Below are 12881 nucleotides of genomic sequence, written 5' to 3' on the forward strand. Positions count from 1 at the left end.
ACAGCTGTGCACCATCATGCCCGACCCATTTTTGGCTTTAAATTTATTATGTATTCTGAAAAACGAGTGATGTTATTTGTAGTTTAGGATAAAAAACAGGAAAAGAACTTTTGAGAAAATTTGGAAGAGGAGTAATTACATTGTATCAAAGTAATTTTAGGAATTACAGTTCTCTTGAATAGAGAAGTTCTTAATAAGTCTCAAGATTTTCGGTCTAAAATATGTTTTAATTATAGCTTTGCTCAGTGAGGTAGATTGACAAAAATTAAAGTTAAAGTTAGCAAAAGTCCCATTTCTCATGTGGCTTCTCATATGTCAGTTGTACTGGTATGGCCCCCTTAAACAAAATTCTATGTAAGGTATGTTTAAATGAACAGTTTCTAGCACCTCACATTCCATATTTCCATCATTGGTTTGAAAAATGTTGATGTATTATGATTTGAGTTTCTTATTCTTTGCTCCAGGTCTTGTCTTACTTTAAAATGAAAGTACCTGACTCTGCCTTTAAAGCTATTTTTGTTTTGTTAAAATGTTCTAGAAATTAGAAATTCATTTTTATTTACTATTGCTCCTTAGAACACCATTATATTTAGTTGGAACCAGAATAGTCAACATAATCTGCAAGAGTATAAAAATTGTTGTAGGGTATTTAATTAGTATACACTTAAAAATTTATAAATGTAGCCACCTATGTAAATATTAGCTGTACTTCTGGAAAGGAAGACTTTATTGTGGGTATTTGGAATGCATTCATACACATGTAGAAGAATATTTGCATGTAGCCAACAACAAGGTAAGATTGCTTGTTTAGAGATTTTGGAAGGAGGAAATATGCTTGGAAAATGGATAGAAACAAAATAAGTGAAGAAATACATGTTGATGTAGCTGGTTTATGTTGTCTTTACTATCTTTCTTAGGGTAGAACCTTTTTGGGGAGCTTGATTTTTGAAAAGGAAATAAAAATGAGAATTAAAGCAACCTATCAAGATGGAACTGTTATTGCTCAGGCTGAGTATGGCAATGTGGATATAGGGGAAGAGGTGGCCAAGAAAGGGTATGCAGAAAAATGCAAACTTAGTTCCAGCACTAACATTTGTGAGGAAAAGAAATCAGATCCTCGTCAGCTTGCCCTCAGGAACCTCAAGAACACCATTCCCTTGTGGGGACATAGATCAAACCAGTCAACCTTCAATAGGCCAAAGGGACGTATAAATGGGAAACTGACTCCTGACTTGAAGAATGAGAATAATTCAGGAAATCATGTGACATTTCCAAAGTAAGTGTGGTGGGGTTTTTAAGTTTTCACCTTTTTTTTTTTGTGTGTGTTGATTTTGGAGTTGAATTCAGTACTTTGTGATTGCTAGGCAGAGATACTCTACCACTTAAGCCACACCTCCAGTCCTGTTTTCTCTGCTTATTTTTTGAGATAGAGTTTTGCTTTTTTTTCTCAGGCTGGCTTGGATCGAGATCCTCCTGTTTTATGACAGGTGCATGCCACCATGCACAGCTTGTTTTCTGCTAAGGTGGGGTTTCATGAACTTTTCTTCCCCTGGCTGGCATGGAACTTAGTCTCCTGTGAAGCTTGGGATGACAGGCTTGAGCCACTTCTATTGGTTGAGATGAGGGTCTCACTAACATTTTGCCTGGCTTGACCTTGAAACATAATCCTTCTGATCTCGGCTTCCCAAGTAGCTAGGATTACAGGTGTGAGCCACTGGTGTCTGGGCTTTTAATTTTAATTAATTTCAAATTTATGTTACAGGCCCTGTAGAAGTCCTTATACTTTTGGAAACAATGTCAGTGATTTCCAGGGGTGGTATTGATAATTTCTGTTTTTTCTCTGTGCTTTAGCAATAACATTTTCATTAAAAGCTATTTTGAAACAAAAATAATTCCTAAATTAAAGTTTGCATACTGACTTTTCATTTGAACTCTTTTGAATACCTTTATCAAAAATTAAAATCTACCCATAATCCAGGCAAAGCCAAAATTTCAAATAGGATTTGCAGCTGGAGTTGGAAGTACAGCTCAGTGGTAGAATATGTGCTTACCATACAGGAGGCCCTGGGTTCTGTCCCCAGCTCCGTAAAAGAAAGGTTTTCCTGCAGCTGTATGAATCTTTTAATGAGTTCAGGGAATTGCCTTTTTCTCTTCAACAAAAGAAAGGTACTTTGTTTTTCTTATGAAAATTTATTGTGATGAAATTTGATTATTTCAGGAGAAATTCACTTCTTTAAAAATATTTTTATTTCTTTTTTTTTTTCTTTTTCTTTTATTATTCATATGTGCACACAAGGCTTGGGTCATTTCTCCCCCCTGCCCCCACCCCCTCCCTTACCACCCACTCCGCCCCCTCCCGCTCCCCCCCTCAATACCCAGCAGAAACTATTTTGCCCTTATTTCTAATTTTGTTGTAGAGAGAGTATAAGCAATAATAGGAAGGAACAAGGGGTTTTGCTGGTTGAGATAAGGATAGCTATACAGGGAGTTGACTCACATTGATTTCCTGTGCGTGGGTGTTACCTTCTAGGTTAATTCTTTTTGATCTAACCTTTTCTCAAGTTCCTGGTCCCCTTTTAATATTTTTATTTCTAATTGATCTTGTAATTATGCATGTTTATGTGGAACTGTGTAACATTTTCAATATGTGTGGACAGTTTTGTAATGATCAAATAAGAGGAATTGGCATTTCTAATACCTTAGATATGTATATCATTCCTTCAGGATTTCCATTTTTAGATAATTTTGAATTACCTACTTGAAGCAGAAAGCCAGATTTGATATATAAACCAAAATATTCTTCTCTATGGTGATCCAAGCTATGATGCCTTGTGTTAGCTGACATAGCTGTGTGTTGGGAACTTACAGGTGCTTTAGGTACTAAAATATTATGTACTCATATGTAAAAATGGAAAAATGAGACCTGTTGAAACTATTCCAGGAATGGGGGAGGGGAGGATAAAAAAGAATGATGGAGGGGGTGAATTCAACTATGATATATTATAAGCACTTTTGCAAATGTCACAATGCACTCCCAGTACAACAAAAATATGATAATAAAAAATGAACACACACATACACAAAGTAGGGAGGTGGAGGTTATGGGAAGGATGGATTGCTTGGAAGAAACTGATATGGAAATAACATTGACCTTGTTCTTTGAGGCTGACAGCATTATGAGGAAATTGGAATATGGGAGAGTTGGAGACACTGTTTTTATTGCCTTTTTAAAAATGGTGGTACTGAGGTTGGTACTGGGGTTTGAACTCAGGGCCTCCAGATTGTCTGACAGGCATGCTGCCACTTGAGCCACACTCTCAGCCCTGAGGCATTGTTCTTAAAATATGACTCAGTTGTAAAATCTAGTTTGCATTAAATAATTTTTTTTGCTTTTTTGACAAAAACAAAGTCAGAGGACAGAGTCCTGTTAGGCTGTCTTCGAGCTTACTATATAGTCCAAGCTGGTATCAAACTTCCCATCCTCCTGCCTTGGCCTCCCTAGTGCTGAGATTATATGTGGGTACCACTGTGCCCAGCTTAAATAAATTTTCAGTGTTGCTTATTGCATAGGCAAAGATTTTAGTTTCTGGAATCAACATTTTAAGAATATAGTATAAAAATCTCAAGATAATTTTGATTTGTGAATTCTGCCAGTCTTTTACAGTGTGTTTTTCAAAATGTGTGAATTTGTTTTTAACAGGGAAAGTTTGGCTGTTGGTGACTTTAATTTAGGGTCTAATGTCAGTCTGGCAAAAATTAAGCAGGACCAGAAACTGATTGAAGAAAATGAAAAGCTTAAAACAGAGAAGGAGGCCCTTCTTGAAAGTTATAAGGCATTAGAACTGAAAGTAGAACAGACTGTCCAGGAGCTTCAGGTATGTTTAGTGGCTGAAGGTAATGAATGTTCACCTGGGAAATCCATGCACTCATTTGCTCTTACTTATTTAACTTCTCTTTCCTCCCCACCTCACTCTCTCCTTTTCTTACACTTTAACCATGTTTGGATTTTATTGGATGTTTGAAGTTTAATAATTTTTGGTTTACATTTCCTTTGATGTTCTTTTGAAAAATTTTAACTATGAAAGATTTCAAACATTCTAGAAAGAGAGAATTGAATAATTCTCATGTTACTAATCACCATTTTAATAATCTTGAGTTGGCAAGTCTTTTCTTAAACCTATACTTTTTTAAATAAAATATTTAAAAACATTCTGTTCCTAATATTTCATATTCTTCAACATGTATCTATTGCTAATAGAAAAGGACTTTAAAGAAACTATAACCAGGGACTGATGTGTAGCTCACTTATAGAACACATGCTTACCAAAAGCAAGACTCTATGCTTAATTCACAGCCCTCCTAACCCCTAAACAACCAAACCATAACCATGCTACCTATATAGACTAAAATAATAATTCCATTATATCATTTAGTATCCAGGCAGTGCTTAGATTTCCCACACTGCCCCGCAAAAGCCTTTTTACAATTGATTCCCTTCATTGGACACCAGTTAGGCTCATACATTGTATTTTGGTTGACAGATCTCTTTAATTGCTTAATCTGCATGCTTGTTTTCTTTATGATCATGTGTTTCCTTTTGTGGTAGATAGGTCTCAAGGTTTGCTTAGATTCAGGTTCAGTTTCCCCCCAAAATATTATGTGGGCTAATAACAAAAATTACTGTGTGGTTTTCAAGTGTGTTTTTTTTTTTGAACACCAAATGTGTATTCCAACACCAATTCTCTGACCTCAGCTGGATGTCCAACAATTCAATTCAGTTAGGACACTAACATTTTTAACCTTAAAATTTTATGTATGTATACTAAAAATATTTAAATAATAGCAGAAATATGATTTCCTATTTATGGTTTTTATTAGGATGTGTTTGCTCTTTGTTTCAGCAAGAGAAAGCAACCACCATTGATTTGACTAAACATTTAGAAAACACTCTGAAGACTCGTGTGGGTACCAGAATGAAAAACCTGGCAGCTAAGGTGGAAATATTGAAAGAAATTAGGTATATAAAATTGTGTGTACTTAATATACATGTATGTTTTATTTTTGGCAGTGCTGGATCAAAACTAGAGCCTTGAACATGCTAGGCAAGTGCTCTACCATGGAGCTATGTCCTAGCCCCAAATAATCTTTTTGACTACTTGGGAGTCAGAGATTGGGAAGAAAATGGTTCAAGGCTAGCAAAAAGTTAGACCCCATCTCAACCAACAAGCTGGGTGTGGTGGTGTGTGTTTATAATCCCAGCTACATGGAAGCATAGGTAGAAAGATCACTGTCTGAGAGCAGCCCTGGCTAAAAATGGGAGACCCTATCTGAAAAAATATCTGAAGCAAAAAAGGGCCAGGGGCATGGTAAGTGTTGGAGCACTTGCCTTGCAAGTGTGAGGTCCTGAGTTCAAAATCTAGTACCTCTAGAAAAAGAAAAAGAATTTTTTGAGAAGGATAAATTAATTGCCAGTTAGTTGGTGCTTTGTTTAACTATGTGCCCCATATTTTTATGACCTTAAAAAACAAAAACTAAGTGTTTTTTGTTAGTTTTCTGTTGTCACTGTTCAGAGCTCTAGTGTCCTGAGGTCATCTCTGAGGGTGAAACTGAAAAAACAAAACAAAACAAAAAAACCCTGTGTTTCCAAGTGGTAGTTTGATGGAAAACTAATATCTAGTTGTTTTGCTTGGTGTTATTTTCAGAAGTGTGTATAATGAATATGAAGGTGTAAATAATCTACTTGATTATACTCTGTTTAAAGAAAAAATAGATTATTTACAAAGTGATCTTCATAAAGTCAGAAGAAAGGTGAAAGAATTGGTTAGCAAGGCTATGCAGAATTTATTCAGCATTTTTCAAAGTCTACATTAGAAATGTGTAGGTTTGTTTTTTGTTGTTGTTTTGTTGGTACTGAGGTTAGAGATCAGGGCTTTGTACTTTATAGCATTCTGGCTAACATACTTCTACTTAAGTCGTGCCATCAGCCATTTTTTCCCCCTCTACTTATTTTTGAGCTTATTTCTCCATATCTCAGTCTCCCCCATAGCTGGGATGACAGATGGGTACCACTGTGCCCAGCTATTGGTTGAAATGAGTCTTGTGAATTTTTTGCCCATGCTGGTCTTGAAATGCAGTTCTCCTAATCTCAGCCTCCCAGTTTTTAAAATCTTCACTGGGGGTCACTTTATTTTTGTTTAGGGATAATTTGTCACTCTTTTCTGAAACATGGATAAAATAATTCTCAAACAATATAATTTCCTTTTTGTAGTACACACTGGATTTAAAACTGGTAATTCATTTTTTCTTGTACTTTGAAACACTGAGATATTGCCATGTGTGAATACTGGATGTTGATATTTTCCTAGAGGAAATTTATCTTCTCCAGCATAAACCTATGACATTGGCATTTAGTTTGCAAGTCTTTTTAAGAATTTGAGTATCTAGTCTCTTTAGAGACTACACTGGTAAAGCTGTGAGCCAGACTTAGGGCCAAAATGTCAATATATTTTAGTTTATATTGGAGGAAGCTATGTGATAGTAGAATGGTGCTGTTGACTTGGAAGCTAGAAAAAACAATACAGGTGAGCCTTGTTAGTTAGGTTCATTAGCCTGCATCTTTGTTTTTAGATAATGTTTTAAGCTCAGCAAATGCTGGCCTGTCTGTCAGGGTATTAGGGACTCTGTGCCTACAGTGTTATTAAGCAAGATTAACTATACATCTCTAGAGAAGTATTTATAAATCTTACTGAAGACCTAATTGATACTATTTTAAATTCTTCAGATTTTCAAAGTTATCTAGTTATATAAAGTTTTTTAAAAATTACTTTTTTTAGTTGGATGTGGTGGTATGTGCTGTGGTCCCAGCTACTTAGGAAGCTGAGGCAGAAGGATTGCTTGAGCCCAGGAGTTCGAGGCAAACCTGGGCAACATAACAATACACTGTCTCAAGAATACATAAAATTTACTTTTACCACAAATGTTTTTAATTAAAAGTTTATATTACACATAATTGACGTATATCAAGTTGTACAGAATAAGGAGTTTCATCATGACATTTCCATACATGCATATAACGTACTTTGGTTATATTCATCCCCTCTTTTAATTTTTCTTATACCCCCCTTTCTACCTCCCTAAGTACTCTCCCTTTTACTTTAATGATCTTGTTTTTTTGTTGTTGTTTTATTTTCCCTAGTTTCCACAAATGAGAAAAAACATGGGATACTTGTCTTTGTGAGAAATGCTTATTTCACTTAACACAGTGATCTTTAGTTCCATCCATTTCCCAGCAAATGACATAATTTCATTCTTCTTTTAATATTAAGCTGAGTAAACCTCCATTGTGTGTGTCTCCCACATTTTCTTTCTCCATCCATCCATTCTTGGGGACCTAGACTGATTCCATAATTTGGCTATTGTGAATACTGCCATAACAAACATGGGTATACAGGTATCTAGTAAACTGTGATTCTTTTATATATACCCAAAAGTGGCATGGCTGGATCATAGGGGAGTTCTGTTTTAGTTTTGGGAACCATCTCCAATCTGATTTCCATAGTGACTGCACTAATTTACATTCCTACCAGCAGTAAAGAAGAGTTCCTCTCCCACTCCCCTGAGCCCTCACCAGCACTTGTTTTCTTGAGAATAGCCATTCTGACTGGACTAAGGTAGAATTTCAAGGTAGTTTTATTTGCATTTGCGTATTGGCTAAGGGTGTTGAACATTTGTACTTTTTCATTTGAAAAGTGTCTGTTCATTTGCCCATTTGTTGATTGGATTATTTGTTATTTTGGCATTTAATTTTTTTGTTCTTTTTATATTCTGGATATTAACCCTCTGTCAGATGAATAGATGGCCTAAATTTTCTCCTATTCTGTAGGCTGTCTCTCCTCTCCATTGATTTTTTTCTATTTTTGGGGTGGGAGGTCGGGACCTTGTATTTGTTAGACATGCAGTTTACCACTTCAGCCGTGCCTCTCAGCTTTGATTATTTCTTTTGCTTTGTAGAAGCTTTATGATTTTTGGGGGTGGGGTGGTACTGGGGTTTGAACTCAGGGCCTTGTGCTTGCTAGGCAAGCATAGAAGGTTCTTAATTTGATACAATCCCATTTGTCAATTCTTGTTCTTACGTCCTGAGTTACTGAAGTCCTATTCAGAAAGTTGTTGTGTATGCCTTTATCTTAAAAGTGTTTCCCCTAGGTTTTCCTCTAGTAGTTTCAAAGTTTAAAGTCTTTGATCCTTTTTGAGTTGGTTTTGTAATAGGGTGAGAGATAGGGATCTAGTTTCAGTCTTTCACATATGGACATCCTGTTTTCTCAGCATCGTTTGTTAAAAGAGGTTGTCTTTTTTTTTCTAATGGATGTTTTTTGGTGCCTTAGTCAGATGGCAGTATCTGCTTGGGCTTATTTCTGGATCTTCTATTCCATTGATAGATATGTCTGTTTGTGCAACTACCACACTGTTTTTGTTACTATGGCTCTGTAGTATGATTTGAAATCAGGTACCTCCATGTGTCTATTGAGATGATTATGTGATTCTTGTCCTCACTTGCTTTTATATACTGTATTCTTCCAATCTAGGAGCATGGTATGTCCTTTCATCTTCTAATGTTGTCTTTTATTTTTTCTTCAGTCATTTATAGTTTTTCTTATATAGTTCATTCAGTTTGTTAAACTTATCCTTAGGTATTTAAATTTTTTGATGCTATTGTGAATGGTATTGCTTTCCTGATTTCTTTCTCAGCATGTTTATTGTTGATGCATAGAAATGCTACTGATTTTTATGTATTGATTTTGTATCCTGCTACTTTGCAGCAGGTATCTCAGTTTTTTGCTAATATCTAAGAGTTTTTTTGGTAGAATGTTTAACATCTTTTAGGTATAAGATCACATTGTCTGCAAATAGGGATAATTTGACTTCTTCCTTCCCTATTTGAATCCCTTTCATTTCTTTTTCCTGTCTTACTGCTCTGGTGACAAATTCTAATATCATACTGAATAAGAGTGGGAGAGTGGGCACCCCTGTATCATTTCTGATTTTATAGTAAATGGTTTTAGTTTTTTCCCATTTAGTATAGCCTTTATAATGTTGAGGTATATTCCTTTTATTCCTAATTTCTACAAGGATTTTTATCATGAAAGGATGTTGAATTTTTTTTGAAGGCTTTTTTTTTTTGTGTGTCTATGGAGATGGTGATGTGGTTTTTGTCCTTGATTTTGTTTGTGTGTTGTATTATGTTTATTGATTTCCATATATTGTACCATCCTTTCATTCCTGGAATGAATCCTACTTGATCATGCTCTTTGATTTTTTTTAAGGTTTGTTGGATTAGGAAGTATTTTATTGAGGATTTTTGTATATGTTAAAATCAGGGATTTTAACTTAAAAACATTCTTTTGTTTTTTGATGCATCTTTTCCTGGTTTTGGTATTAGGTTAATACTAATTTCATAGAGTGAGTTTGATAGTATTCTTGCCCTTTGCACTTTTTTGAAATAGTTTGAGGAGTATTGGTGTTAGTTCCTCTTTAAAGGTCTAGTAGAATTCAACAGTGAATCTGTCAGTACTTGTGCTTTTCTTTGTTGGGAGGTTCTTTTTAACTGCCCAATTTCATCATTATAGATCTGTTTAAGTTGTTTATGTCCTCTTGGTTCAATTTTGATAGGCCATATGTATCAAGAAATTTATCTATTTCTTCTTGATTTTCCAGTGTGCTGGAGTATAGGTTTTCTTTCTTTCTTTTTTTTTTGCTTTCTTCTTTTATTTTATTGTTTTTACATTTACTTACATGTGTATACATTGTTTGTGTCACCTCTCCCCTTACCTCCCAGGCAGAACCTGTTCCCCTTTGTCTTCTCTGATTTTGTTGAAGAGAAAACATAAGAGATAATAAGAAAGACATACTGTTTTGCTAGTTTGGGATAAAGATAGCTATATAGAGAGATTCCTAGCATTGCTTCCAAGCACTTGTGTATTGCAATCCACATTGGTTCATTTCTACCAGACCTCTTTGTGACTTCTTGATCCCCTTCCCATAGTGGTCTCTGCTAATTTAATATTACTTTATTCACTCCTCAACAGGGAGCACATCAACCAAATTCAAGTTTTAGGTTTCCTTTCCTTTCACTATTTCTCCTGTGTGTGTTCTCCCCTTAGTGTGTGACCTGTGTCCAGTAATGTTACTGCATTAGTTTTGGGTCTATAATCCCCATATGAGGGAGAATGTGCGATTTTGGCCTTCAGAGCCTGGCTAACTTTGCTTAAGATGATGTTCTCTAGTTCTGTCCGTTTACTTGCATGATAAAATTTCATTCTTCTTTGTGGCTGAGTAAAATTGTGTATAAATACCACATTTGCTTAATCCATTTGTCAGTAGTGGGACATCTTGGCTGTTTCCATAGCCTGGCTATTGTAAATAGTGCTGCAATAAACATGGGTGTGCAGGTGCTTTTGTAATAACTTGAGTTGCATTTCTTGGGGTATATCCCTAGGAGTGGTATTGCTGGTTCATATGGCAGATCTATGTTTAATTTTTTTAAGGAGCCTCCATAATGTTTTCCATAGTGGTTGTACTAGCTTACATTCCCCCCAGCAGTGGGAATGGGTTCCTTTTCCTCTGCATCCTCACCAGCACTTTTTGTTGGTGGTGTTCTTTTTCTTTTTTTTTGGTGGTACTGGGGTTTGAACTCTGGAGCTCAAGCTTGCTAGCCAGGTGCTTTACTGCTTGAGCCACTCTGCCAGCCCATTGGTGGTGTTCTTGATGATTCTAACAGGGGTAAAGTGGAATCTTAATGGGGTTTTGATTTGCATTTTCTTTATGGCCAGGGATGGTGAGAATTTTTTCATGTGTTTTTTGTCCATTTGGATTTCTTCCTTTGAAAAAATTCTGTTTATTTCAGTTTATTTCTTTATTGGTTCATTGATTTTGGGGGAGTTTGGGGGAGTTTAGTTTTTTGAGCTCCCTGTATATACTGGTTATCAGTATAGCCAGCAAATATTTTCTCCCACTCTGTGGGTGGTCTCTTCAATTATTGACCATTTGTTTTGTTGTGCAGAAGCTTTTTAATTTCATGTAGTCCCATTTGTCCATCCTTTCTCTTAGTTGCCGGGCTGACGGAGTTTTTCAGAGAAAGTTCTTCCCTATTCCTATTGTTCCCAGGGTATTCCCTGCTCTTCCCTGGACTAACTGCAAGGTTTCAGGTCTGATATTAAGGTCCTTAATCCAGTTTGAGTTGATACTAGTACAGTGTTACAGGCATAGATCTACTTTCAGTTTTCTGCAGGCAGGTAGCCACTTTTCCCAGCAACATTTGCTGAAGAGGCTGTCTTTTCTCCATCGTATGTTTTTGGTGCCTTTGTCAAAAATAAGGTGGGCATAACTGTGTGGATTCATATCTGGGTCCTCTATTCTGTTCCACTGGTCTTCATATTTTTTTTGTGCCAGTACCATGCTGCTTTTATTGCTATGGCTCTGTAGTGTAGTTTCAGGTTGAGTATTGTGGTATCTCCAGCATTACTCTTTTTGTTCAGTATTGCCTTGGCTATTCGTGGTCTCTTGTGTTTCCAAATAAACTTTAGGGTAGATTTTTCAATCTCTGTGATGAATGTCATTGGAATTTTGATGGGAATTGCATTAAACATAGATTGCTTTTGGTGGTATAGCCATTTTTACTATGTTGATTCTACCAATCCATGAGCATGGGAAATTTTTCTATCTTCTGTAGTCTTCTTCAAACTCTTTTTTTCAGTGGTTTGTAGTTCTCCTTGAAGAGGTCACTTATGTCCTTGGTTAAGTTTACTCCTAGGTATTTAATTTTTTAGAGGCTATTGTAAATGTAATTGTTTTCTTGTATTCTTTCTCAGTGTGTTCATTGTTGGTGTACAGAAAGGCTCTTGATTTTTTTTTAATGTTGATTTTGTATCCTGCTAAATTGCTGAAGCTGCTTATGGTGTCAAGTTTCTGGGTGGATTTTTTTGGGTCTTTGAGGTATAGGATCATGTCATCTACAAATAGGGATATTTTTACTATTTCTTTACTTAGGTGTATTCCTTTTATTTCTTCTTCTTGCCTTATTGCTCTGGCTAGGAATTCTAGTACTATGTTGAATAGGAGTGAAGATAATGGACATCCTATCTTGTTCCTGATTTTAGAGGGAATGGTTTCAGTTTTTCCCCACTAAGTATGATGTTGGCTGTAGGTTTGTCATATATAGCCTTTATAATGTTGAGGTACCTTTCTTCTGTTCCTAGTTTTCTAAGACCTTTTATCATGAGATGGTGTTGAATCTTATCAAAGGCTTTTTCTGCATCTATTGAGATGACCATGTGGTTTTTGTCTTGGGTTCTATTAATGTGCTGTATTACATTTATTGATTTGCATATGTTAAACCAACTCTGCATTCCTGGGATGAAACTGACTTGGTTGTGGTGAATGATCTTTCTGATATGTTGTTGGATTCGGTTTGCCATTATTTTGAGGATTTTTCCATCAATGTTCATTAAGGAGATTGGCCTGAGTTCTTTTTGGATGTGTCTTTGTCCAGTTTTGTAAGGAATGTAATACTGGCTTTATAGAATAAGTTGGGCAGTGTTCCTTCCCTTTGTATTTCATGGAAAAGTTTAAGGAGTGTTGGTATTAGTTCTTCTTTGAAGGTCTGGTAGAATTCAGCAGAGAATCTGTCAGGTCCTGGACTTTTCTTTTTTGGGAGACTCTATTGCTTCTTCAATTTCATTATGTGTTATAGATCTGTTTAGGTGGTTAACATCTTCTTGGTTCAGTTTTGGATGGTCATAAGTATCTAGCAATTTGTTCATTTCTTCAAGATTTTCCAATTTATTGAAATATAGGTTCTCAAAGCAGTCTCTGATGATTCCCTGGAT

General features: G+C 35.8%; 1 protein-coding gene across 1 annotated transcript in view; it reads left to right on the plus strand.

Moving 5' to 3' along the window:
• Stk31 (serine/threonine kinase 31) overlaps positions 1-12881 on the plus strand; it is a 127632-nt gene that overhangs the window by 54537 nt on the left and 60214 nt on the right. The window contains exons 7-9 of the mRNA XM_074065157.1: positions 918-1276; positions 3701-3875; positions 4902-5017. Of these exons, the coding sequence (XP_073921258.1) occupies positions 918-1276; positions 3701-3875; positions 4902-5017 (650 nt within the window). The remainder of the gene's footprint in view (positions 1-917; positions 1277-3700; positions 3876-4901; positions 5018-12881) is intronic.

Source organism: Castor canadensis, chromosome 2 (assembly GCF_047511655.1).
Source record: "Castor canadensis chromosome 2, mCasCan1.hap1v2, whole genome shotgun sequence".
NCBI lineage: Eukaryota > Metazoa > Chordata > Mammalia > Rodentia > Castoridae > Castor > Castor canadensis.